We start from the raw sequence: 27504 nt of genomic DNA, 5'->3' as shown, positions 1-27504 counted from the left end.
TCATTCACACACCTTACTTGGGGCAAATTTCAGGTTTATTCAAGGCAATCATACCAAAAACAGCAGTTTTCAATAAGCAGTAGTTCATCTACCAGTCAGGAAAAATATATAACCATTTACATCTTAAACGTATTAATCATACAAAGATTTTAAAATAATTATCTAGTTAGAAAAACAGTTTCCATCCAAATGGTACTATAATGCTTCTATAAGTTTAAATCCTGAACACTCAAATCTCACATCATGTACTGGGGATGCACAGATGCAGATAGGTCGACTACCTATCCTTGTTGCTACGGAGATCCGTCGTCAAGGGGTCGTGCTGAATAGTTTGGTGCAACATTAGAGCGAGCAGACCAGCTCTGTTGGTCATCGCAGTCCTGACATTACGCTCCTGTTCAAAGAGCTCGTCCAATTTGTACCACTGTGGGTGAAGAGAAGAAAAGAAAAAAACAGGTTAGATCATTATCACTTCCCTGGTTGTGGCACACAATGAACAGATGTAAGTTCAAGAAAGAGATAAAAAGAAACTCTCCCCTACATCTGACTGGACAGATAATACAATTATGTTTCCATTTAAAAATCTGCAGAATTTTCAATAGATATCAGAAACCAAAGAGACATTCATGAAGGTTGACTTACCACTCTGACTCGCTCCAAGTCCACCTCTGCTCTCCTGAGCTTTTCCCAGTTGTAATGTTTGTTGCATTTCCTTTTGGAGACCCTGCAGTAATCTCCTGTCAGCTCAAACACGTTCTTCACCAGGGGACATCCACACACCTCATCCACTGGGATCTGGCCACCACACAAAAGAAAACAGAATAAAACATCTCCACGTATGTGAGGGAATCATGCCGGACGTTTTATGAATGGCTGAGGTGTTTCCACTGACCTTAGGATCTCTGGAATGTTCTGGACACAAAACTTGAAGCCTCTTACAATATGTTTTGCTTTGGGGATTGTACACATCGCAGAAGAGTCTGGTTGCTCTGTGGAACAAAAAAAATTGTTAGTTAAGGCAAGTGAACTTAGCAAAATTGTTATAAACGTTCAGAGTATTTCTGTGTCTTACCCTTCTATTCTCGTAGGGTACATGGATCCAAAGGAGGTCTGACTCTCGTACTGTCAAGATTATTAGGGAAAAAAATGTTACAAATAGTCCAAATGACTTTCTGTGTTTATATTTGAGGCTTAGAAGCAGAAATCTAGAGATTAATCACCTTTGCGTAACATCTCTCCATATGTCTCAGTGCCACTTTTGGATTGACGGGATGACTGCAAGACACACAGAAAATCTGCAGATCTGTGTCCTCGCTGTCACCTTCATTCACCTGCAAACAGAACCAAAGCATTTTAACAATAAGTGTTACCTCTGTTCTTCTTCAGCAGCTTCTAATAAAAAAAACAAAGAATGTCCCTGACTTTGACCGGACCCACAGGGAGCTACCATGATAAAGTAGTTAGAACAGAACGAGCTGTGTAACTGAATGAGGGCTGCTCACCTCCTCGTCCTGCTGAACCGCCTGCTGCTTGGCCTTGGCGATGATGCCTTCCAGCTCGAGGAAGCGTCGCTCCATCTCTGTGAGGCGCATCCGGGCGTTATGCTGTTCCCGTCGGATGCGCTCCAGTTGCTTCTTGCCGTGCTCCTCAGCGATGCAGGGACTCTGCTGCCACTGCTGGATACGCTGAGGGAGGATCTCATAGATCCGGCTGTGGATCAAAATACGCAAATATTAATTAATTTATATGTTAAAAAACCTCAACCAGAAAAGGACTTCCCTATGATCGTTACTTAGTCAGCTAAAGGAAAAGGTTAAGAAACACTATCCACGGAAGCCTACACCAAGGATACTGATGAGAAATACAGAGGTAGAGAATTAAATAGTGATACTACGTGACAAATCAGATTGTGAGTTTAAAAACTGGTTTATAAGTTCCACACAGAGGCTAATGCAACACTAAGAAATTGAACAATACACAAGTAATCAAAATCTGCAGCATTTCACCTGCATTGAATTCTTCTAGCACTAGGTGGAGCAATATCAAACAATACATATACCTTCACTTTCAAATAAATAAAATCTAGAATAAGATAGATTCAAGACCTAAAATGTGCAATTGTGGAATATAATTTAACTTCAGTGTAAAATGTGAGTACAGTTATGTAAAACAGTCACAATTAAAATAATTGAATGAAAACAGTTATTTAAAACAACAACAAGTAGAGGTTGGGAGGTTTCAGATCTAATTTCTAAAATGGGGAAAAGGTAAAACTAATACTACTATCATTTGAATACAAAAAAATCATTACGCCTTCATACTTAACAGAGGTGTTAAACAAGGTTCTTATTATTATTTTAAATAGTAAAAAAATACTGAGCTGCTAATATATAAAACTAATATTCAAATTGCTTTTGTTGTTCTCCACAGACTTAAGTATCTCTCCTAACAGAAGTGCACTAATGCAAGGTGAAAGGTGAAAGTAATATTTCTTACTTGGCAGCTAACTTCATGCCACAGTCCTCAGAACAGTATTTGGAGTTGGCTCTTGCTGCCTCCACACAGCTCGGCCCCAGACACTGACGCTGCCCTGTGTTATCACGCAGTTCACCCTTCTCACTGTATTTGCTTTTGTCTTTGTGCTTTTGCTTCTGTTTGTGCCGTCGTGACTCCTTCTACATTGTTCAAAATAGAGGGGTTAGTTCACCAGGCATTACCATAAGTATTACTAACATTTATCATGCTGAAGCCTGGCAGCAATAATGATCATTTCTATGAAGAAAAAAGTCTCACCTTCTTGTCAAACTTCTTCTCTCGTCTCTTGACGTGCTTCACCTTCACAGCTTTCTTACGCATGACGGGACTGAAAGGTGGCTCATCGTCATCATCGCTACCCCACGCCTGGGAGAGAAGAGAGCAAACAAATGACTTAACGTCATCTAGAATAAGAAGGTTTACATGCAACAATATGGTGTCAAATGTTCCGCTACCATGCTGTTGTCAAGCCCTGCTGCCTTGTACTGCTGGTAGAGATCCGCCTCGCTGTCGTAGTCATCAGAGTACCGTCTTCGTCTGTGGTAGGAATTGTCCCTCCTTTCTTGTAAAGAGAGTTCCTCATCCTTCACTCGCAGCATTTTCTGTACAAAACAAGAAGCTACAGGTTGGACATTTCCATATCGGCCACAAGAGACTGCACAAACACATCAGAGAACAGGAAGTGCGAATCGCTTCAAAGCTTTTAAGTTTCTCTCTCTTTAAGAGGTACCTTGCAAGAAACAATATGCATGATGCATTATTGGAAAAAGACATTCTTGTAGAGGATTACTGTAAAGGCATACGTATATTAAGTAAATCTTCAAACCCTAAATCTACAACTTTCAAGATCATTTAATGAAAAGAAGAAGGGTCAGTCAGATAAAAATAAAAATGCACAGGGCAGAAATGTTACATATTCTTCTACAATTTGGTGCCATGATTTTATAAACAGGACAAGGTGACTTACCCTGGCTCGAACCTCACATTGCCTGAACCTGCACTTCTGTCGGATTTTGTTGGGGCCTCCGAACTTCTTCATGTCCTTGCAGAAGTCACACTGAGCACAGTCCTCAGTCCGTCTGCAGGGCTCACATTCCCCACACATTCGGACTGAACGCTTCACCTGAGGAAAATCAAGCAGTGGGCAATGAGAGACATCTCGTTGAAGAAATGTGCATTGCTTTACATCCTACACATTTACCTATTACCTGAAAATGGGTGTGACACAACATAAAATTTTCCATCATCTTCATTTCAAGTAGTCTGCCATGTAATGTCATTTTTGTGTGACTTCTGGACCCCTAATTCATATCACCTGGCTTACACCGACATTTAAATCAGGTATATTTGTAGAAAACTTGATCACTGTTAGTCTTCATATGCAACAATCATTACATTGTTTTTATGCCCTTCAGATATTGAAGTCAAATCTAAATATTTAAGCCAGAAGTACAACTTACTTTAGATCCACGCCGTCTTTCACTCTTATAGTCTGGAGTACTCGGGGTGCTGTATTGTTTTTCAGTTCTGTCAGACTCAACGTCCTTGTCTTTGTTTTTCTTTGTTCTATACTTTATCTCCAGTAAAGGGTTTTTATCTGGTGACAGCAAGAAAAATGAAACGTCATATTTGTTATGATGATTTGTTTTGTGATATACTTAATGTTAAGCATGGCAGTCTTAAATGTGACAAATGAAGATTTGTTTTCCTCACCTCTGCATCTCATGCAGTACCATTCTCGGATTGCCTTTGCCGACTTCTCTGTGATGTTAATGCAGTGGCCATGGAACCACTCATTACAGTTATCACAGCCACTGTCAGTGGGAGAATGAAGAAAATAATGTATGAGCATCATTGCATCCATTGACAGTAATACAGTTACTGAAACAACAGCCTTGGTGTTGTGCTCTTACATCATGAAGCAGTTGATATCTGGTTTGCGGCAGATACAGTACAGTGGTGTGTTCTCCCCCTCCATGCTGCTGGTCTCAGGCCCTGGTGCAGGGTCGGCGTCAGACATTTCACTGTCCTGGAAAGGACATATGTCATATGGATCACAAACCACATAACAACTGATGGAAATATATTAAACATCAATGGCAACTGACTGCTGAGCTGCAGGGGACCTTACTCAAAGATAGCAGAATGATTTGGGTGTCTCTAAAGTAGACGCAGTGCTCAGCAATTAGCCTCTTGGCATTTTAGTTTGCAGAGTAGCTCTGCAGTCTGGAGATTCGTCCTACCTTGGTCATTGCTTTGAGTTTCCCAATCATACAAGGTAAATAGTGCTTAATCAGCATACTACGCTCAAATACAGTGAAACAAACCATCATTATTAATATCACCCCCTACTCCTACATTATTTAGAAAATGTAAACATGCTAATTACACTATAAGGACCAAGACATGGTGTCTAGCACTTTGAACTAAAACTAACATTGCTAACTTGCACCTCATATTACATGATGCACAGTTTCAGCGCCAGTTTATTTTACCTTGCTATATCATCATTGCGTGTAATGTAAGGAAAAGAAAAGAAAAGAAAAGAAAGGAAAGGAAAAGAGGAAAATAAGGTGCTGGTCAGCTAACCAGCACCAGTGGTCAAAGGAAAACTCCGGGTAACATTAACAGTTGCTTTGTTTACACACAAACCTAGCTTAACGTTACTGTATGCTAAGGTTAGCTCGCACAGTAGTCGGTTAGCATCTGTTAAATTTACAATAAACGATAGTCAGCTAGCTTAACGTTACTTTGCTGTACAACGTAGCTAAGTACACACTTTTCGAAACAAATTTAAATTAGACACTATGACATTCTGTATGAACAGGGCATACATTCAAACGATATAACCATAGCTTACTTGAGTTGGATCACAACATCCTAATGACGGATGTATCGCTAACTGAAAGTGACCACCGTGAAACCTATTATTAGTTGCTAAAACTGAATTTCGCAGGCATAAAAGTCTTTATTTTCAGTACTTACCATTTTGTAAGATTTGTACAGTCTTTGGTAGTTTTACAAATACAGTGGAAAAGAAACGCGAAACACTGAGCCTTGTAAGCTCGACAGCTAACATCAGTTAGCATTCAGGTTTACACCCGCTTCAGACTGACGTCACATCGTTCGTACTCGGCTAAACTCGTTAGTACTCGGAAAAAAATCATCTGTCATTGGTCAGTATTCTTCTTCTCTAGTGAGAAATTAACACCCAAGAGTACAATGTCGCCACCTGTTGGGTGTGTTGCAAACTGCGTTTACTAAAAGAAAAAAAATACCCCATTCATAAACAAAACATTAGTGTGTCTATTACTCAGGCTCAGAATTGTGTCCTGCAGAGCAAAATGTGATATATAAATGAAATATATACAATATAAAATGATATTGTTTTATTTATAATCATGTTAATAGATAGATTTAAGTACAAATACAATCAAAATACAAGGGCAAATATAGAAACAACAAAATACTATATACAATATACAAAAAAACAAAATACTATATACAATAAAATGCTTAAGTAGTTATAAAATAAAATAAAATACTGAGGTATCAAAGAGAAGAGGTAGGTGGAACATAAGGTGCGAGAGGATAAGGGGCAGTATTTACGGTAATGATAATTAGATACTTCAATTACTTACTAGTAACTACCTTCTAGATGGATGACAAATAACTAAATTAACAATATTAACACAACCACTCATATTCTTGTTTTGGTGTTTTTACATAAACACAACACACAGAGAGAGAGACAGAGCAAGAGAGAGAGAGAGACAGAGAGAGAGAGACAGACAGACAGACAGACAGACAGAGAGAGAGAGAGAGAGAGCCTGTATGATGCAGTTACACCTTCATTGCTGACATCTGACGGGTCACATAAGGATGCATCTGTGATTAAGGCTGCATGCCGGAACGTCTACTTTGAAAATATGCCTTGAAAAGTGAGTACAATTAGTTTTTTTACAAAACTCTTTCTGAATTTCTGAACATTAATGTAATGAATAACATAAAGTGTTTTTGAGATTAAATGGCTGTGTGGCTATTGATTATATATATAGATTAACTGAATTTTATTGAATGTAAATAATTTTGATTAGACTCATTCAATTTGACACAATGATATATTATACCCCGCTTACATCCCTTGTATTGTCTATAACTGAAGACTGTACACCTAGAAATAATTTGTCAAACAATAACAATAATTTAAAATTGTTACAAAATATTTCAGATAGCTGAATGAATGTTTCTCCTTTGTTTTATCTGCAAGGAAAAAAACGTAAAGTAAGTATTACCTGAGAACATTAATTATTAATGCATAGTATAATCAAGATATTACATTCTCATATAACTGTCAGGATGTGTGCATGCCACCTTTCATCTACATCATAAATCCTTTCCAAATGGCGATTAATAATAGATTAACTTCTGTGCGATTTCCAAGATGTCCACTCATCACTAACAGCTTCAAAACCTCAGCTACAGTTCTGACTGTCGGTCTGCGGTACAGAGAATGATGACGGCATTTAATATGACATTCCAGTATCAGAAAGAAATTATTTAAGTTTAAGAAGAAAATAGATATAAAATTGATGCATTACATTATCCTGAAGTGAATTTAAGTGTATATTATATTTCATTTTCTTAGATTAACAGGTTCACTATTTTGGTTTGACCTCCCTCAACACTCTGGTTGGTTGTCTTTCAGTTAATTCAAGAGACAGAAGCATGTGACATGTAAACGGGTGTCACAGTGGAGACCAAACTGAATTCTACAGATGTGAATGAAAAGATGGATGCTGCAAATGACAACAAGCCAAAGTTCCACAACTCACTAACCACCGCTTCAAAGTCACCTCTTATACCTGACAAATCCATGGCAGATCAAACAGGTACGTTTACAGAGAATTACGTCATGAATTGCAGTTTTTCAGAAAGATAAACTTTCATCTCTCGTCTTATAGAATCTTTGGCTGAGGCTACGACTTGTTCGGAGCAGATCTCCACTGAGGACACTGAATTATCTTCAGCTGACATCTCTGTGAACGTATTCCAAAATAAAACAATAGGTACCTGATCATATGTATATGCATGAATAGATATTTTGTCTTAAAGAAGTTTTTATCAAGATTTTTTGTTTGTTAATTTCCATGTCCGGTGCAGGAGCCTCTGTTGAAACCAACTTGTATGTTGACACAAAACATGGAGTGACCAGAGCAGTTTCCATCCGTAGTCCCTGCTCTGTGGAGAAAGATCAGCCGAAGCCTCTGTGTGCCCTGCTGCCATCCTCCAAGGAGGCCTGCCCAGTCAATGACATCAGGAAGAGTCAAGGGAGCCTCAAAACCACTACTGTCAACACTGAGCCAGATGATGACGGTGAGGATGCAAAACTATTGTGTGTTCCTTGATCCCCTCTTTCCTAAATGCTTTTTCCTTAGATTGAAGTTTTCTTCTTTCACCTTCCTTTTCCTGAGACTTGTGTGCTGCAATCCTATTGGCCTGTCTCTTCTGTCAACCACTGGACTGTTTACTGGCCACCATGAGAGGGTGTAATGACTGCGTTTGGTCGATGTGCTCGTCGCTGTGCTCGTCCCTGTGCTGCTGCGAGCCCACCACCCTGCAGCCTCCCCTGGACATCACCCACTACTGTGACGTCTGCAGTTGTCTGGACATCCGCTGCTTCCAGTGGGAATGTCCCATCTGCGACATCTGCGACATCTGCCTCCAGGCCACAGAGTGCCTGGACCTCGCTATGGAAATCTCGCAAATGCTTTACCACTAAAAAACAACACCCAGACACGAATCAATGGGAATCATTTATTTGTTAAAATCTTTCGAAAGCCAACTTGTAGGGACAAGACATAAATGCTACCGGTTTCTGGTTAACAGTCGATGTTAGCACTCAAATATATGTCAGGGTAAGACATGGTTAATATTGTGTATGAGCTGAAAAAAGCTGACCAGGAGCACTGAGTAATGGAGTCGAGCTGTTTAGAGCTCAAAAACAAAGTAGGTAAGATCTGAATGAACAGGAGAGAACGCTTTAAAACCATTGTAACCACCAAAAAGCACTGATGTTTTCGTCTGCTGACACTTCTTTTGTTTTTACAACTCGAAGAATAGTTTAAAATGTAAGCATATCACTAACTTGGAGGTTGTGTTGGAGGCAATAAAAAATACAGTGCGTCAGTGTTAAAAAACAAAAAACAACTACACTTATGCAGGTACTTTTTCCAAACACACATTCATTAACTGTACATAAGGTTGCATCTGACAAATTAAATGCCTTTCTAAAGTTTGTGGCTATTTTACAGAATAATAACTTCATTGCAGATTTCACACAACAAACAGTTATATCTTATTGTTAGAGGTGAGGCTAGTGGTTGGTTTAAAAAGGAGGTCGAAGCCCTCTCAATTCATACTACAATTAGCAATAATGCATTATTAGACATATCTCTCTCAATCGTCAAGAAAAAACAAAACAAGAAACATAATCCTGGTAGATCATGCTAACCGGTAAAATCACACAGTGACCACCAAGGTTCATGAACAGACACAATCACTGACAACACAGATATTAGTCAGGAGAAATTACTTTAAAACTATTATTTAGGTATCAAAAAAAATATGTAATGAACTACAGTACTATTGTAAAAGGATAAAATTGTTCTGCATCTCCCATATTCTCTTGCATTCCATTGACTGAGTGAATATATTTAAAAATAAAACGCTGATTTGTATGTAATTCGTAGCTACTCTGGAAGAAGTCCTGCTTTGGCTAACTAGCTGCAGCAGTGCGTGATTCTCCACTGCTTTTAAGGTTTATTACAAAGACATGCAACCTGGGCTTTAGCCGTCCACTGTGTGTAATAATAATAAAAAACAGACAAAAAGCTCTCATAAAATGCATAGACTGCCATAAAATAAGGTGCAATAAAATTGCTCAAAATAAAATATTCTTATATACAATATGCAGTAAATATTTCACAATGTGCCAATTCACTTTACAAAAATCCCTTCTGTAGCTGCTGGTGAAACAACCCAACATGGATGAGCATGCGACTGCTATTAACAAACCCTGATTCCAGTCAGATGAAAAAACAGAAAGAAAAACAAAATATACTGTGTGTTGGCATCTCAGCATCAGTTTGTTATGCCAATGTTGTTGTTGTGAAATACAAACCTCACAGCTTTCGTCCCTATAAATGAGCACATAATAAATTCAAGCAAACTTTATATCCCTCTTAAATCTCTGAAGAAAAATCTTAAAAACTATTTAAGAATGTAATATTTCTTATAATTTCATAAAGTCCATGCCTCTATTATACAATATTCCATTTTAATAAGATTGCATTTATAAACCCAGACATAATCATCTGACCAGCTCCAAACAGGAACAACAATAATTCGGTCTGTATGGCAATTAAATCCAAGATACAATGTTTGTTAGTTTTTGATCTTAATGTTAGCTATTTCTGCTAAATTCAATTCTACAGTCCTATAAATAAGCCTCTTGTTATTTAAGGATAGACTGCACCTCCTGACATTCTTGTCCCTACAGACAGTCTCTGACTGCCACACAGCTCATCACAAGTCCTCGTCCATTTCAAGGCTGCTCCTGCGACTGCTGGTTTTAGAGGCACCTGGTGACAAAGGAGAAAACAGCGGCTCGGCCACCCTCTCTGGAGACAGGGTGCACCCGTCGTCCATAAGAATGTCTCCCAAGCCCACGTCGGGGTAGAGCGCTGAGGCGGAGCTGTCGTCCAGCTCGGCGAAGCTCAGGCTGCCCAGGTCCAGGGGGCTGCTGATAGTGATACCGGCAGGGGAGTCCGAACAGGGCGGGGACAGGAAGGAGGCTGGCAGAGATTCTCCCATGGCTGCCACACCCAGACTGAGGAGGTTTTGGGAGGAGATTCCTCCTGCGCTGTGAGGCATAGACTGGCCGCTCTGTTGGACCTGGTGCTGCTGGAGAAGGGAGGGATCAGAGGTCAGACCAGAGGCGATGCCGCCCTGGGAGGAGAGGCCGTGGAGTCGTGCCTGCATCTCCAGCTCCTGAAAAAAAGAGCAGCACACTTACATTTAGATGCCATATTTGGGAATGATTGATAAAGTCATTATTTTACAACACCCAATGCATTGTGCACGTGACAGGTAATTTCACTACAATAAACATTACCTTAAAAACTGTCTTGGTCTTTGTTATTCTACGTTTTTAAGATGAAGAGACCTTTATCAGCTGGTAATCATCTTTTATTCCTCCTTTATTGGCACACCCTGATTTAAGGTGCATTATGGGACTACATGACTGTCATACGACCTAAAAACATTAAATACTTTAGGATCAAAACATGTAGAGCCTGCAGAGAGGCACCTACATCCTAACTTCAACTTGATTCCCACCACACATTTGCTTTACACTGACCTGAATTCGCAGCATTAGAGTGTGGTTTGCCTGCTCCAGCTTTTTCTGCCGCATCTCGATATCCTTGGCTCTGTGCTGCTCCTTCTGTAACTTCCTGATGTAGTCTACGGAAGCTTTCAGGATGGTGCCTTTATTCCAACGCATCTCACTGTTATCATTGTGATATCAGTAATCATAAATTGTAGAGGTAACAAAGAAAGGAAACGATACACAAAAAACAAAATTAAAATTTTGCAGTTACAGGGACTCCACTCTAAAATTTAAATACTTTAATTTCATTTTTATTGAGTGATTCAGAAAAGGAAAACAAGTATTCTTAAAACTTACGGGTCATTTGATTTGGGTATCAGAGTACCAAGCTCCTTTATGCGGTCATTGATGTTGAATCTCCGCCTCCTCTCAACTGTAGACAAGCAAGAATGATGAGGCAGAAAGCAAAAGAAAAACACCTTCACCAGTTGGCTGTCACTTAGCGAGCATTACATGATATACATGGACAACATGAGTTCAAACCAAAAGCAAAAGAGTATATCTATGGAGCAAGGATGTGGTGTTGAATCTGCACTTCACTGTATGTCACAAGTAGTCAAACTGGTTGAAATAAAGCTCGACTCACTGAGGTTATGGTTGTCTTTCTTCTGCCTTTCTTTCATAAGTGCTTTGGCATCTGTATCTGAAAGAAAAAATCATAGTGTTTCATACAATTAAACCTTATCAATTTTAAATAAAAGCTATCCTGAACACTAAAAAAGTCAAGACACGTGTTTATAAAAGTTACCGTACCAGTAATTTCCCTTTTAATTTTTGGAAGATCAGCAGGGCAGGAGTTGCTAACAGTCAGAGTAGGTGCTGCCATTCCAGGGCTATGGTACACATCCAACAGATTTCCTGGGAGCTACAGAAATAAAACATGTTAAAATGTCATTTCATAAATGCTCAGTGATTGTCAGAAACCCAGAAGCAAATATGTAAAAAGGATGTCTTCCTGATTCCTGTTTAAATGTTAAGAGCAACCAGTTCCACGAGTTCACAATAGAATCAAAGCTGGTTTCTAAGTCATCAAATAAATCCTACTAGATGTTGCAGACTGGAAGCATATTTCTTTAGTCTTAAACAGCATGTGCTGTTTAAGACTAAAGGACAAAATCCATCCATTAACATCACGTTTGCATATTAAAATGGTGAACAAGAATACCTGCTGCTTTTTCAAAAATCACAAAAGTAATTTACCTCAATCTGCTTCTTTTTCTTTTCCTCCAACAGCATCACCATAATCCTCATTTTTTTGTCAAGCACTCTCTATCTGATGAATTTGTTGTCAACCTAGCAGCTACTATGTGCTTTCTATATGAGCACAATCCACGTTGTCTCGCTTCTCCCGGTCTTGTATCCTCTGATAGCTTTGCCCCGCCCAGGCAGCACTTTTGTGACGAATAGTAACTGAGTGCCAAAAGTGTATATTTACTCCTACAACTTCAGAATTCCTCACAGAAAAGAGACCGTCCATTCACAGGAAAAAGACTTTGGGTGTAATAAGTTAGTCAGACTAGTCTGAAATCTACTGTTATCTTGTACAGAAGTAAAGAAGTACCTGTGAACTCTAGAGGAAACTCTAAAGAGGAAGCATTCATGGTTAAATAAATACATTGTTTTTCATACCGTGCTCGGCAACTGAAGACCTGAGTCAATCAACGTGATGATGTCGTCATTAAAACTGGATTCAAGACTAATGATGTCGTCGATCACATCGTCAATCTAGATAAAGCAGATGAGAGAAAACACCAGTAGTCCTATGTCAATTCCCTCAGGGTTAAATGTGTGAAAACAATCAACATGTGTGTCTTAAGTGTGCTTTGTAATCTTGAAGGGTCTCAGGTATACTCTGTGAACACTGAAAGCCAACACAGAAAATGTAAAGCAATGTAACAGTTGGAAAGAGGCCTGATTTCAAAGAGAGAGGGGTGTTCAGAAGAAGTGCTGGCATGGTTAAACTGTAGGTGCAGTATTTAACATCTTATTGTGACAACAGGCCGACAAGGGTACGATAACAAAAGGCATGCACCATCACAGTGGGACCTTCGGCCACATCATTGCAGAGCAAACAAAAAGTTATTAAGCTAGAAGTGAGCGAAGGGTTAGACATTCAACTTCTCCAAAAATGCACCCTATGTTTGCAGAAAGGCAACTACTGACAAGGTTGTGTAATCTGCTGTACCAGCACACCAAACCGACACACAAGAAGTTAAACCAGTGGTATTAAAGAAGGAATTTCCCATACTTCCTCCTTGTTGGATCCGATATTAAGCAAAGCCATGGGACTGTTAGGGGCGCTGCTGGCAGTAGGAGCGGCTTCAGGGGCCGAACTGGACTGTGGCACAGGGGACACACCAAGGGTCTGAGTAACCGCCATGTTGCCCAGAGTGGTGGAGAGGTACTGCTTCACCTGCTGCCTCTGTGCCTGCTGGATGTGGTACTTGGTGGGGTTCTCCAAGTGGGTCTGCACCTAATTATTTAAAGATGTTAAGGGCTAATGTTCTGACAAATTCAGACTTCACTAAATTAAGAACAAAAGTGATGAACATAAGAACACAATGCTCTTACTTTCAGCACCTCCACAGGCACCTGTGCTGGAGGGGGACGGGCAGCATTTGGGGGCAGAGTGACAGAAATGGCTGGTGTGGAGTCAGTGGCCCGGAGCTGAGAGACGGAGGCCTGCTGCTGGGCCTCACGTCTCTCCTGCTCCTGGGCTTGCTCCCGCATCAGCTGCTGTCGCATCAACACACGACCAGACATGGCTGAAGAGTGTTTTCCAGATCTAGGGATGGAGCTGGAAAACAAACACAGGACAAAGAAGCATTACAGAGCAGTATTTCAAAGTATACAATGTTTTGTTGTTATGACACAACTCAATACTTAAAATAAGCCTATCCAGATTTTTATTTCTATCACTAACATTATACGCCAAGACAAGAGGCTTTTCAGGCTCAATACATGGCTAATTCTTTTCTGCATAAACTGAGAAGCTGACCTTCACTTCCAGAATTATTGTCTGCAATGCTTTTTTAAAACTTTTTTTTATTTTCCCTATATGAATTTGAGACTTCTGAGAGCCTGATACACTGTTAAGCTAAATATTCCTGCGTTTTAAAATGGTTTTGAGCGCCACCACATTCACTGACCCAGCAAATCCACCAACCTGTAAAACAAACTACTCAAGACTGTGAGTGAAACGTTTCCTTGTGTGCATTATTCATGTTGAACACATGGCTCATCCTGCAACCCTGAATGCTGCTCTCCCCTTTGAACAGAAGTGACACTATGTCTTATCATTCAGATACAGATGACGGTTGATTTGTTCTTTGGATTTGGAATGTTTATCTACTCCGGACGAGGCCGCCCCTTTCAAAATCCAACTGTAGTCCACAGTTATACTATGCAGTGAGAGACGCTGTCCCTCAGCCAGTATTGTTTAGTTTCCTAGTATTTTACTGTATTTGGGACCTTTCTGGGTATCAACCTTTGGGCAGTGGCAAGTAGCCACTGGGAAATAACAGAACGCAGGGTATGATGCAGGTGACTGTAAAGACGTAGTGTACAGGTTATATCGCTTAATATATGTAAATATACAATCACTCTGAATTTGATGCCTGAAACATATTTCAAAGAAGTTGGAAAAGGCCAACAAAAGACTGGGAAAGCAAACAGTCCAACAGTTTAAGAACGTTTTTCTTGCAGCACATTTTCAAGGAATTTAGGGATTTCACTATCTACAATTGATAATATCATAAAAGATTCAAAGAATCCAGAGAAATCTTTGAATGTATGGAACCAGACTGAAAACACAAACTGAATGCCAGTGACCTTTGATCTCTCAGGTGGTACTGAATTAAAAACCAACAAGACTGTATTAATGGACGTTGCTACAGTACATGCACTCAGGAACACTTAAGAAAAATCACTGCATTTGCATCTACAAATGCAAAAGCGATATATCAACAACACCCAGAACTGCAACTGACTTCTGAGTGCCTGAGCTCATCAAAGATGGACTGACACAAAGTGGAAAAGTGTGCTTTGGTCTGACGAGTCCACATTACAAATTGTTTTTGAATATTACAGCCATTGTGTCCTTCGAGCTAAAGAGGAATAGGACCATCCAGATTTTTACCACTGCAAATTGCAAAAGCCATCATCTATTATGGTATGAGGGTGTGTTAGTGCCCACGGCATAGGTAACTTCACATGGGCAATCCTTTGATGGCACCATTAATGAAGAACATAAAGGCTTTGGAGCAACTTATTGGGGTTGTATCCAAATGGATTAGTGGTGAGTTTTTCTGCCGAGGAGGAACATACAAAAGCACCAAACACAGGTCAATGTCCAGAAATAGCAGGTTCATTAGTATTGTATATAAATGTAAAACATAATCTAAGTGTGTAGGTACACGGCCTAGAGACTTTTGTTTTTTTATTTTCTGCCAGCTGCACTATAACATCATAAATCAGTTGTAAAGCCCTCTCCATCTCCTGCTGATGCTGACTGTGAACAAAATCACACCGTCTTTGTCAATAAAACTAAACATGTCAGGGCCAACATCAGTTCTCACTTTTCCTGCCATGAATTTGTTGAACTATCTTCAGCTAATAATATTCATGATTTAATGGATACTGTGGTCATTTAGGCCTCTTCACATTATCAAATTGTATTAAGTACGTAATGTTTTTTTGTTAAGACACAACTCAATAGAAATTTTGTATCTGGTTAAAATGTATTTAAGAAAATAAATTCTATATCAATAAAATGGTTATGATATCATCGGGACAGATCCAATACATTTTTATTCATTTATTAACATTATACACAAAGACAAGAGGCTTTTCAGGCTCAATACACGACTAATTCTTTTCTGCATAAATTGAGAAGCCATGAGAAAAAGATATGAAGATCTAGTCAGGAAACCACTGGCTCAGAAATAGTCACTTTCACTTCCACAATTATTGTCTGCAATGCCTTTTTTTTAAACTTTCTCTATCCGAATTTGAGACTTCAGAGAGCCTGATCAAGGTTTGTTTTATTTTACAAATCATTTTAAAATACAAAATACAATTTCAATTCATAATATACAGCAGACGTGATCTTGTAAAAAGGGTAACCCCAGAAGCTATCTGTAGCTTATGAACGGGGGCCCAGAGACATCAAAAACAACAATACAATGTATTATGAAATACAATTCCTATTTCTACCTGAAATCTAACCTAACCCCTAACACTGATACAGTGTTAAACTAAATATTCCTCAAAACAACAACATCCTGCGTTTTAAAATGGTTTTGAGCACCACCACATTCACTGGCCTAAATATGCCCACATTTCTTAATAGTTCTCTCGTTTCTGAATGTGTATCAGACAATTTTAATTAAGCAAGTTAAACTGCTGCTGAAACTTACACAGACTTATGAAAACGTACTTCAAAAACATTACTGAAAATGATAGAATTACTTCTAGAGGACCTAAATAATAATCATTATGATCCCCAACACAGTTGCTCTCATTTATCTTTAATTATTTTTAATGCACTGATCATACTTTTATTCAATTCCTATTCAATTTAATCACACTTGTACATCATCTCATCTCCTGTCATCTTGTATAGTTGTGTCTCCTCTGTTACTAAACCTCTCCTGACATGTAGTGTGCACTCATTACAACCTCTACAGCTGCCTCCACCTTCAGTACCTTCTATCCTGCCTTCTCAACAGTGTAAAGTGGTTCTTACATAACTTTGCATGTCTGTAGGTGTCTGTGCATCTACACACTCATGATTTATCACTTCGCACAACGCGACCTCTCGTTATATTCACTCTCTAAAATAAAAAATAACACTAGGTTTATTCACTACGTTTCCAAAATACGAGTACATAGCTGGCTGTCAGTGTGGCTTCATCCCAGGAGTCATATCACTGCGCGAAATTAAGTTGTCAGCGCCGTTATGTTAGTTAACATGGTCGTTATATCTAATGAGAACCACCCTGACATCTTACCGTCACGTTTAAACGGCTGGGATACTTCATGTCACGTTTTTGGGTAGTATTACAAGGCTTTATAACACGTACATTAACTGGTTAGCTCGCTTTTCCTTTAGCTGTTTTCGTAATCTCTATTTTTGGCGAGCTCTAATGAAGCGTCATGAGTTAGCAGTTCACTTGACAGCTCAGAGCGGCTAACGGGCCCACATCAACATGCTAAGTGTGGAAACACAACCAAAGCTAATATTTACACCGTGAACGATTTACAGTGGCTTTTAAGATACCTATCAGCTGCAACTGTGAGAAAGTTGGCTATATGTGTTGAAAGAAGCGGTGTATCACGACACAAGACAAAGTAAAAATAGGAAGTAGCAGCTTAGCTAACATGCTAGCTAGCATCCGATAGTTGCCTAAAGCTAATGCTACCAAGCTAAATGGTATATTTATAAATGGAGATGAACACGTACTGTTGCAATAGATTTGTTTGACGTTATCACTGCCATAAATCTCCGAGGTCCTCCGTTTTCTTAGCCATTTTAAGGTCGGTGAATACAAGATCTTCGAGCAGTCGCTACACACAGCTCTTAACAGTGTTGTTTATGTCGGGCCGATGGGCTGAGGTCATCTGACGGAAGTTACCCGGAACTTGTTGACTGCTGTGAGGCGCCTACATTTTCATCACGGCCTTCATAGAGCAAGTTTACCTGAGTACCTAGAGTAACATAAGACTAAGGTAGTCAAATGCAAACAATTAAAACTAAAATCTGTATATAAATAATAATGATAATAAAACATCTTAGAATAAAAGAAAATCTTTATTTGTTCTCGAGTTAAAGTGTAATTTAAATATAGCTCCTGCATGTGAAGGCTTCAAGGGTGCTGCTGGTGCCAACTGGGAAAACAACAATATGTCATTTATACGAAGAAAAAACTTTTCCAGTGATTGTGGAGAAAAGAGGTTGAACAGGAATACAATCTACCAAGTGAATAACCCCCATGACAGACTGAATCAGTTTCAACAATGGAGAAATGATCAAAGATCAGAAGTGTTGGTTTTTAATCTTTTGCAGGTGAAATGTGATGACGTTTTACACAAACCAGAATACTGTAGCTGTATCCAAAAAGGACAAAAACACAAATATTTTATTATTTTAATCTTTTATTTCAATCTATTTTCAGCTATCTGAAAATGAGAAGTCCATTGCAGCTGTCAAGGTGTCTGAGAGTTTGGTGGCAATTTTATCTGCAGAGGGAAAAACAAGGAAAAGAAAATCACTGGCATGATAACATATAATCTGAGCTAAGTATAGAAACAACACAATACTCATAACAGATGCCTGTCTGTGATTACATGCGGATGCTAGGCTAAGTGCGGTAGGCAAAATAAACACTACAGACCTATAAAACATTTTAGACAGAGAAGGCCACATCTCAGGCCAACAGGGGTTTCATGTCCCAACCAGTAACTGATGAAGCCACCTTCAAGTCTTTTAGGAGATCGTTCTTTGTTTACTTTTTCTTGGATTAGACTGAATTTTAAGAAACAGCCTGAACACACCACAGACAAAATGATATCGGGTATTGGACTAGGACCAATATTTATACAAACCAGCTCTTTTCTGCTGCTTTTTCCTCTTCTTGCCGGCAGCCAGAAGTGCCTGTCCTTGTTGTAGAGGATCTACATTCAAGATATCGTTCAAACTTGGAAGCTTGGGGGCAGCATCATTTGCAGGTTGGTCAGTCTTTGACTTCTGGGATTTTATCTCCACTGTCATTGGTCCAAACTATTTAGAGCGGGAGATACAATGATTAGTTAAATGAACCACATTTTAAAATCTTTAAGCACACAACATACTTTAAGTATAAAGTTAATTTGAAAGGACTGCCATGTCTCACACCTCTGGGTCCTGCTCATCCTCCATAGATTCAATTTCGTCTTTAAATTCGGGCTCCTCCAAGGACCCTGCCACCATGTGCAGGTCAGAGGGTGGTTCACCCTGTCCACCTTGAGTCATTCCAGTAGTTTCCATGCAGAATCCCATTTGGACATCAGGACAAGATGACACTGAAACACAACAAAAAATCCACCGTTGGAGGAACTTCCCCTTTTGTTGGGTATTTTAATGAAGACCAAGGTAATCTCAACTAGACATTGTTTCTAGACACAACTGGAGCCAACTGAGAAAAAATATATTTTTTGTGATTTGGGTGAAGAGACCCATTATTTTTTACCTGCAAGCACCTCCTGGTTTCCTTTTTCCAGCTCATCCCAGTCAAAAGCTTTACCCATCTCTGTAACAATCTCAGCGCTGACGTGTGTGGGAAGAGTGTGCGTCTCTGGAGGGTGCGTGAAGTAGCTGATCCTTCCTCTAAATAACAAAACAGGCTGAAATTAACACAGTGCACACTGGGTGGCTGTCATTTGTTAAACTTCCAAAACATGTATTTTTACCCACCCTGTCCAGTCCATTAACACACTCTTAGCTGCTTTGTCAGTGTCAGGCAGTCCTCCCTTTCTTAGTTTGCCTTGACGTCGAGCAAGCAAAGACAAGAAGTCCTGAGCTGTGCTGAAGTCTGGGACGCCGTAGTGCTCCAGGATCTGTCCACACAAAATAAATCACTGTGACAGCAGTACAACATAATTAAGCAAAATACAAAAAGGTTATAACTACGCCCTGACGTACCTGCGCCTTGTTGCACCGTCGAAGGATGGCCTCAACAGGTGGTAGGGGATCGACAAGCTGTTCGATTTTCACACAGTTACGAAGAATCATTGCTGCATCAGTTGTTGAAGTTGCCATGACAATGCCGGGGCAATCCAACAGCTTAATGTGTTTGTCCAAATGCACCTCCTGAAGGCACCTGAAATCCATCAAACTCAATCAGCGAGACTGGCTGGAAACAAGAAGGACTTCACAAATCAACAACTTCCTGTCTACTTACTTGGTGACACCAGGGGTGGCTCCGACACTACACGCTCGTGCTCGTTTCAAACTGTTGATCAAACTACTCTTTCCCACGTTTGGAAAGCCTACAAAACAGGAGTGGCAAATTAATTTCGCTTTAGTCAACATCGACTTAAATACAGCAAGAATAAGGTGTGTTGCTAGATGCGGGGCTTACCTACAACACCTACTGTGATGGCCGTCTTTATGTCTAGGTTGCGGCAGTAGTTGCCGAGTAGCTTCATCAAGCAATCTGCACCAATACAAGCACTGCTGCTGAGAAGCTCTGTGGTGGCCTGTGTCACTGGTACGTTACTGCGTTTCTGTGCGTGGGACAAGACGAAAGGAAAAGTGTTAAATTATGTAATTCTGTAGTTTTAGCATATATATATAATATATAAATATATAATAACGACAAATATTTAACTGCATACCAAGTTCTTTGTCTGTTGCTGGGTAGATGCTTTGAACGCTACAGTAGGAAACTCGTTACGAAGATACTTAATCCACTTTTCCACGATTTCCTTAGACACCAAATCTGTAATCAGCAAAACCACGTATGTCATGCATAGACTATTTCACACGATAAATAAAACACTTTGTGATCCAATAAAATATATGCAGGTATACTTTCTTAATGTATTTAGCTAGCTTACCAATTTTATTAAGCACTAAAACTATCTTCTTGTTCGTTCCACTTTGAATGACTGCCTGCTCCACCTGAGGACATCTGCAGCCAAGAGGGTCACGTGCATCCAAAACCTCCAAAATCACATCTGCAGCCTCGACAACCTTTGAAAACATTTTAAAAAAACAGTGTTCATGTTTGAAAGTCCACCCTACCTTGCTCATAGCAGTAGGAACAGGGTGATTTATAAGTCAGAACACGTCTGTGTGTGGATGCATGTGCAGGATGTCTTTGACTGGAGATTGCACTGACAAATGCTGATTTATGGTAGTGGGTTAAGAGAAAAAGTGCTTAAATTGTTGGTGATAATTCTATGTATATGCCTCTTTCATTTTAATATTCAACAGAACAGCCAGTGTGTGTCATGTATGGGGCATCTACATACCTTTTTAAATTCTCTGTAATATGCTTTTCTTGAATTCTCATTTTCAAAATTAACATGCTTCTCCAAACTCTGCATCTCCATCTCCTGTGAATACAAAGAAAGAAAACCCAGAAGTTACTACACTGGAAATTTGCATAGTGTGTAGTGGTTCTGATTGGAGGCCACAGAATCGGTTGATCGGATAATTTACCCTCTGCTCAAACTCTCTTTGTCGCTGTAGGATGTCATTCTGAAAGCTTTGCAAATTCCTCCTCTTCATCAGCTCTCGTTCTCTAGAGGTTTTCTGCTTCTCCTGGAGTTCCTGAAGCTAATCAGGAAATATGCAAAATTGAGAGACTGGTTAAAATATCAGCAACCATGAAAATATAATCATAAGCAAGGCTTTCAAATGTTTACCCGTTGCTTCCTGATTTCTTCTGGATTTCTGTGGGCTTTGACCTGCTGCACAGATGACTGCTCTGAATTCTTTGGCCGCCCCGAAGAATCAGCCTTTCGTCCATCTGTATTCTGTTGACGGGAAAACATGTCATGTTTTGTGCACCGTCTTTTCTTTTAGTTCATCGTTAGCGTCACAATGCAAAATGGGGAGCTAAACATTTCATGTCTGATAGAACAGATGCCTCAATGTGAACTGAACAAGGATTAAGTTCACATTTAGACAAACAAGTGTTACTCTGCTACCCAGGGGAGTGTGTGTGTGTGTGTGTGTGTGTGTGTGTGTGTGTGTGTGTGGTTTAGCATGAGATACATCATTGCATGTCAGTTTCTGATTCATAAACTCTACATAGTTTTTTAGTTTGTCTATGGAGAAATGCACAGTGACACTGGTACCAGTCAGTGCTACTCATAACTGAGCAGTCATTTCAATATGACTTAACATGTAGCTGGAAAATACAACTGTTTTCTCACAGTAACTTCGCCTTCAGTGATTTGGGTTGTCTTGACATCAGACTTTGATATTTTATTTAAAATAAAGACTGAACTATGTTTAAAAGTGTCGTTTTGGCAGCTGTTATCTACTGAAAACACACCTCTGTTTAAACTGTCAGACCCAGAGCAGCACACCAGATGACAACCGAGGAGCTGACATGTAGCCCCAGCACTAACAGCTAGCCACAGATAACATTAGCTCGCTAGCTTACCTTAAACTTCCCGGTGAAGCCGAGACGTTTGGCTCGTTTTTGTTCTGTGAAAAGGGACAAACGAAAGAATCCATTTTAAAACCAGCCACAGTTATTTAATGAGTGAACACAGTTCGCAAATAACCATAAAATACGTACTAGCTTTCGACATAACTTCACCCGAGTCTTGTTTCTGACTTCACGTGTGTGGCAAGGAGCTGGACATGCGCACAAAGTGACGTCAGCCATAACATCCGGCTAAATGTCAAAATAAAAGCGCGTTTTGATGTTGGCATTTAGGCCATTAACAAAGTCATTACAGAAAGCCACACCATCACCTCATGCTCATCTTTTTTTTAAAATTATTTTGACTGTATTTACTTCATAGTTACAGGGTGTGTGGGCTCTAATTTAGTTCTGTTACCAATGAGTCTCGTGCACCTACCTCCATACCCCGCAAGTCCACTGGTACCCTTAATGTATTATGTATAGGCTAAAGTCTGAAGTGTTAGTGAATCAAATGCAACACATAAATTGTAAGGAGTCATGCATTAACAAATAATCCACTTTTCAAGTAGTTCGAGTAATTGTTAATATGGCAGGCAGCACGACAATGTATAAAAAGATATACTGTATGATGAAGTGAGGCACTCTAGGCTGGACCTGAAATAAAATATATGTGGTATCTATCAGAGTTCAGTGACCTGACACAAGACACAGAATTGGTATCAGCTCCATGCTGGTGTTGTGTAGCTGACCCTGACAGAGCAAGGTGTTGTGGTGGGGTGTTGTGCAATGTTTTAAGTACTGTTAGGAAATTACTAAGTGCTTTATTTAAATACATTCTGAGGCCCGAGACTTTATACTTCACTATATCCTAGTTGCAAATATTGCACTTTTTAGTCCTTTATATAAATCTGAGAGCTGAAGTTTTTAGTTACTTTGCTGAGGAAAACTTACACACAAAACATCTGAATTGCTTTATGTCGGTCCTCCCGTTTAGTTCTGACTGAAATATCTCAAGAACTATCTGATTTTTTATTTTGTTTTGAATTGTTTTGATTTTTGTACAGACATTTGTGGCTCTAATAACATTGGTGATGCTCTGACCTTTCAGTACCATCATCAAAACAAAAATTAATTTGTAGAGTACTTGGTTTATGACCACATACATGAATCAGCTTCATCTCTTCTTTGTTTAATAGTAGTCATTAGCAAATGTTACTTACTTACTTTAAATGTTTTAACTTAAGGGAAGCATCTGAATAGATCCACCACTGTTTTTAAGAATGGGAAAAGATGCAAACAAAACTGCAATGTTCAGTTCAGATTGAATGCTGGTGAAATCATTCTCTTTTTAATCTTCAGACCATTCTGTGTGACGATGTTTTATGATGTCCTTTGTAACAGCATTTAATTAATTAAAGTGATGTGTTGTGTTGACACTATGACATCTTCTGGACTGACTGATGATTTCAGTTTCAAATACTTTCTCTGACTACATTTCAAAATTTAGAAACATAGAATATATATTACAGAACCTGTAAACTTGGTTTGAACTGTTAAGTTGTATGGGATTTACCATTTCACCCATTTTCAGTCATTGTCAACAGAAGATTTACTGTATATGGGACCGTAGGAAGTTACTATGTTACCCTTTAAGACAGCCCCCTGCCAACTCCTGTTTATAATTGACAGGACTTCCATTTTCCTCCATGCTCTGATGAAGGCCACACTGACAAAACGATAGCATGTTTGTTGACTTGGCCAGAATAAATTGGTAAAGTTGAGATTTGTCAACTTTGTCCTAAAGATCTGTGTGTGTTTTTACCTTTGGGTATTCAGCAGCCGAAGCGGTGTCTTCCTCTTCTGGTAGGCAAAGATTTCTCACAGCTCCACATACTAAATGACATAAGAGGGACGCCTCAGGTTGTCCAATAAATTGATTGGCCCAAATAACTGCCGCATGTTTGCCGCATAACATTTTAATCTCTCCAAAGGGACAGTTCACTTCAGGGGAGTGCAGTGGTTTGCCAACGCTGCTATAATGGTTTAATCTGGTGTGTCAGTGCTATTATCAAGTGCAGTTTCCACACAGAGAAACCACCCCATATATTTGTGTAAGGAAAAGTCCAACCAAAAATTGCAAATTCAGTCATTGTCTACCTCCATTCTGATGGAAAGTCAGGTGAAGTTTTACAGTCCATAAAACATTTCTGGAGCTTCACAGCAAAACAGTGTTGCAACATACATGGGACCTGTTTTAAAACAACAGAAAAAGGAAGCATAAAATGGCTCCATACTGATGAAATCTGGAGAAATCCAAGTCTCCATAAGCCCAGAGACCCCGAATAGATTTGAAAAGATGTTATTTACACCCTCGACTCGTGGTCGAGCTTGTGATTATAAGAAAAACAAACAGATGTGACACCTGAAATGAAACATAATTAACAAATTAAAACTAAATTAATTTAGGTTCAGGCTGTGCAAATCATGCGGTCTTTCTCAGCCAACTCCCAGGTGGAGCACAAAACAAGTCTGGAGGGCTACTCTTAGACTTCTGACTCTCAGAATCTTTTAATCAGTCAAGCCACTAAACATAATTACCACTATGTCAACCCCTGTAGGGTTATACTGGAGAACTTCTACCAAGATGTACAATCTGGAGCTGCTCCATAGTCCTCTTTATACAAAGTCTCTGAAAAAATTTAAGTTTTTGCTAAGTCTCTTGCCAAACAGTAACACCACCACTGAAAATGTTCAAGGTTCATTCTCTGAACCATTCGATAAAAGAATCACCAAAAGATAACTTTTCATGTGTTTGAAATTTGTTTTATTTATGTATATCAGAAAAACACCATGATGTTATCACACAATTTTCTTTTTTATATATATGTTTTTGTTTTTTTATTTGCCAGAAAGCTATATTTGCTAAAAAATGAATGAATGAATGAATGAATGAATAAATATTTACTGTACAAATCAGAAAGGCCCTCATGGAGCCAACTCATGGAACATGGAGGTTTATGCAGGAGCTACGGAGGAGACCTCTGTCTTTGACGTGGATACTTCAGAGCCATCATCCACTTCTTTGCCAAAGAGCTTCATGATGCACTGACGGAACTGATATCGAAGAAAGAAAGAAAAAGCATTTTACAAATGTAAAACAAACACATTATTTAGACAAAAAAAAATGTGATCAATGGGACCCACCTGTCGGTTCATGAAGACGTAGATAATTGGGTTGTAGATGGTGGCGCTCTTGGCAAAGTACGCAGGTGCGGCAGCAGCCAGGGGATGGAAGGCATATCCAGGGTTAGCCGCAGCAAAGCAGGCAAAAATGGTGTAAGGACCCCAACAAAAACAATACGCAAAGATCATGACGACGACCATCCTGGATACTTCTCTCTCAGCTTTCTGGGTTGACTCTGACTCTTTCTGCTGCAAGGCAACCTGTGATGGACAAAGAACCCAGTGTGAGTCTCAAGCTGTGGTCTACTTTGTAAACAGTATAAAACTGCAGGAAGATACCTTACAGCATGGATAGCCAACCAGACTGCGAGGTAGCAGAGGATGATGATAGCCAGAGGAATGAGGCAACATGTGATCATAAGAACAATCATGTAGGACTGGACTCCAGGGTCCTCGCTTCCACTGAATACATCAGGTCCACAGGAAGTCTTCAGCCCATGAGGCCAGTACCTGATGCAAGAAGATGTTGAGTTTATGTTTCCGATTGAAAAATTCAAAACGCAGGTTTTTTAAGAGTAACATTAGCCTACCTGCTCCATCCAAAGATGGGGGGAGCACACCACACTGCTGACCAGACCCAGGAGAACACTATTCCACCCATGGCCCATTTGGCATCAAATTTGATGTTACCAAAAGGTTTGCACACAACTATCCACCTCTCCCAGGAGATGATCGTCAAGGACCAGAGAGCAGTAATTCCTGTGTAAGGAAGCAAGATATTCAGTACTTAACTCACAGCCTGATAACATGTGCAGCACCAAGAATCCATCAAGGAGAAAAAACTGTGACCACTTACCGCAAACTGAGACAGTGTAGCCCTCAAAGACGCACGTTGGATGTCCGAGAATGAAGTAACCAAAATACTGGTTGCATACGCTGATAGTGCTGGCAAAAACTGTCTCTCCTAGATCGGCAACTGCGAGATTAACTAAGATCCAGTTCAGAGGGTGTTGGAGTTTCTTGAACTTTGCTGTGGCCACCAACACGAGACCGTTGGTGAAGACTGATAGGATGACTACAATAATCATCCAGCATGTGGAAAGGTTGTAAACCCATCGTGGAGCGATGTGGTAATTGGGACCCTCAAAGGGATCTGGGGAAAACAAAACAATCTCATCTCACAAGTCCACATTGTGTAGTTTTGTAGGGTCTCCGAAGCAATATCAGACAGCAGTTATACATTATTATTGTTAAATATATGATATCTAATTTAACGTAGATAATCTGTCAAGGGGATAAGAATTAGACAAATGCAAATTATTTGCCATTTTGAAGCAGTTCTGTACAATAAGATGAAAATTCCTCATCAGCCAACTGATCTGAATCTGTCTGAATCTGATGAGGGTCAATGTGAAAAAATGTATTTGAGTTCTGAATTTTTGACTGCAATGCAATTTAATCAGTTTGTGGCATTAAGCACAAGGGGAAAGAAAATGCTTCAAGGTGTGGTCAGAATGTGGTAATTAAGAGGTCATCCAAAGGATTGGAAAAATACAGTATCACATATTAAGATTGGCCAAGTTCACTTTGTCTTGTTTAAGTCCTTGGAAGCAAAAGAAAAAAGAAAAGAAAAACTCTGGTTCTGTCTCAGGTGAAAAGACAGCAAAACATTTTAATTCATGTAAAGACTGCAGGTACTATATCTCAATAATCAATAAAATGAGATGTGTGTCTGACACTGTACACTTTTCATCAGCAAAACTGTTGAGTTCTAACAATTACTATAATTACTGTAACATGCCTATTACATTCTTAAATAAATAATAAAATGACAGTACTGTACCTTTTGTATGATTGCTGTTTGTGTAAGTGAACGCAGATCCCCTTGTTGTTTGGTCATTATACCGCCTGGCAGCAAACACCTGTTTACCCCACTCCTCTGCCATATTGATCTTACAAGAAGGTCCCTTCTTGTCACTCGCAGCCTCCTCGGGTGACTGGTGCCACACGATTTTAGCTTTTATACTTACACTTCAGAGATTTTAGATGGGATTAGGTCACAATCGAATTACAACCGTGGTGCTCCGCTTGGCAGGAATACTCAGAGGCAGAGCAAGCATAAGCAAACTTATTTTAAACTGTATTAAAACTATCAGCTTATCAGAGTAAGACACAAAATGACCTAATAAT

The 27504-nt window shown here is 39.5% G+C and overlaps 3 protein-coding genes, 1 long non-coding RNA gene and 1 pseudogene across 5 annotated transcripts; 2 read left to right on the top strand and 3 right to left on the bottom strand.

Moving 5' to 3' along the window:
• Positions 1 to 5661, bottom strand: cxxc1b (CXXC finger protein 1b). Its single transcript, XM_084348344.1, has 14 exons — positions 5521 to 5661; positions 4449 to 4564; positions 4249 to 4349; positions 3996 to 4132; positions 3503 to 3658; positions 2991 to 3137; positions 2794 to 2901; positions 2497 to 2675; positions 1503 to 1710; positions 1221 to 1331; positions 1073 to 1122; positions 893 to 989; positions 643 to 795; positions 1 to 424 (listed from the first exon to the last, which is right to left on the bottom strand). Exons 1-14 carry the CDS (start codon positions 5521 to 5523, stop codon positions 278 to 280), a joined length of 1713 nt encoding a protein of 570 aa, XP_084204470.1. The 5' UTR covers positions 5524 to 5661; the 3' UTR covers positions 1 to 277.
• Positions 5662 to 6383: 722 nt separating this feature from the next.
• LOC311254540 lies at positions 6384 to 7579 on the top strand. The gene is made up of 3 exons (XR_014622262.1): positions 6384 to 6476; positions 7244 to 7427; positions 7500 to 7579. It is a non-coding gene; the product is annotated as an uncharacterized lncRNA (long non-coding RNA).
• A 106-nt stretch (positions 7580 to 7685) lies between these two features.
• Positions 7686 to 9798, top strand: LOC311254871 (myoD family inhibitor domain-containing protein 2; the record flags this gene model as incomplete). Its single annotated transcript, XM_084348869.1, has 2 exons — positions 7686 to 7911; positions 8010 to 9798. The coding sequence occupies 2 exons, from the start codon at positions 7686 to 7688 to the stop codon at positions 8315 to 8317; spliced, it is 534 nt and encodes a 177-aa protein (XP_084204995.1). The 3' UTR covers positions 8318 to 9798.
• Positions 8339 to 22371, bottom strand: LOC311254407 (annotated as a pseudogene). The gene is made up of 21 exons (XR_014624882.1): positions 22282 to 22371; positions 22144 to 22187; positions 21398 to 21508; positions 21192 to 21308; positions 21002 to 21085; positions 20585 to 20720; positions 20363 to 20466; positions 20107 to 20251; positions 19927 to 20014; positions 19440 to 19845; positions 19216 to 19352; positions 18882 to 19048; positions 18577 to 18767; positions 13559 to 13772; positions 13236 to 13460; positions 12617 to 12712; positions 11741 to 11852; positions 11574 to 11630; positions 11285 to 11360; positions 10958 to 11105; positions 8339 to 10587 (listed from the first exon to the last, which is right to left on the bottom strand). The product of XR_014624882.1 is annotated as an uncharacterized misc_RNA (transcript).
• A 2775-nt stretch (positions 22372 to 25146) lies between these two features.
• On the bottom strand, positions 25147 to 27260 carry LOC311254452 (red-sensitive opsin; the record flags this gene model as incomplete). Its single annotated transcript, XM_084348221.1, has 6 exons — positions 25147 to 25245; positions 25336 to 25575; positions 25659 to 25824; positions 25905 to 26073; positions 26171 to 26467; positions 27158 to 27260. 6 exons carry the CDS (start codon positions 27258 to 27260, stop codon positions 25147 to 25149), a joined length of 1074 nt encoding a protein of 357 aa, XP_084204347.1.
• Positions 27261 to 27504: the final 244 nt, after the last annotated feature.

This window comes from Pagrus pagrus (assembly GCF_965226575.1).
Source record: "Pagrus pagrus genome assembly, chromosome: 3".
Lineage (NCBI taxonomy): Eukaryota > Metazoa > Chordata > Actinopteri > Spariformes > Sparidae > Pagrus > Pagrus pagrus.
This window is presented reverse-complemented; position numbering and strand designations above follow the sequence as displayed.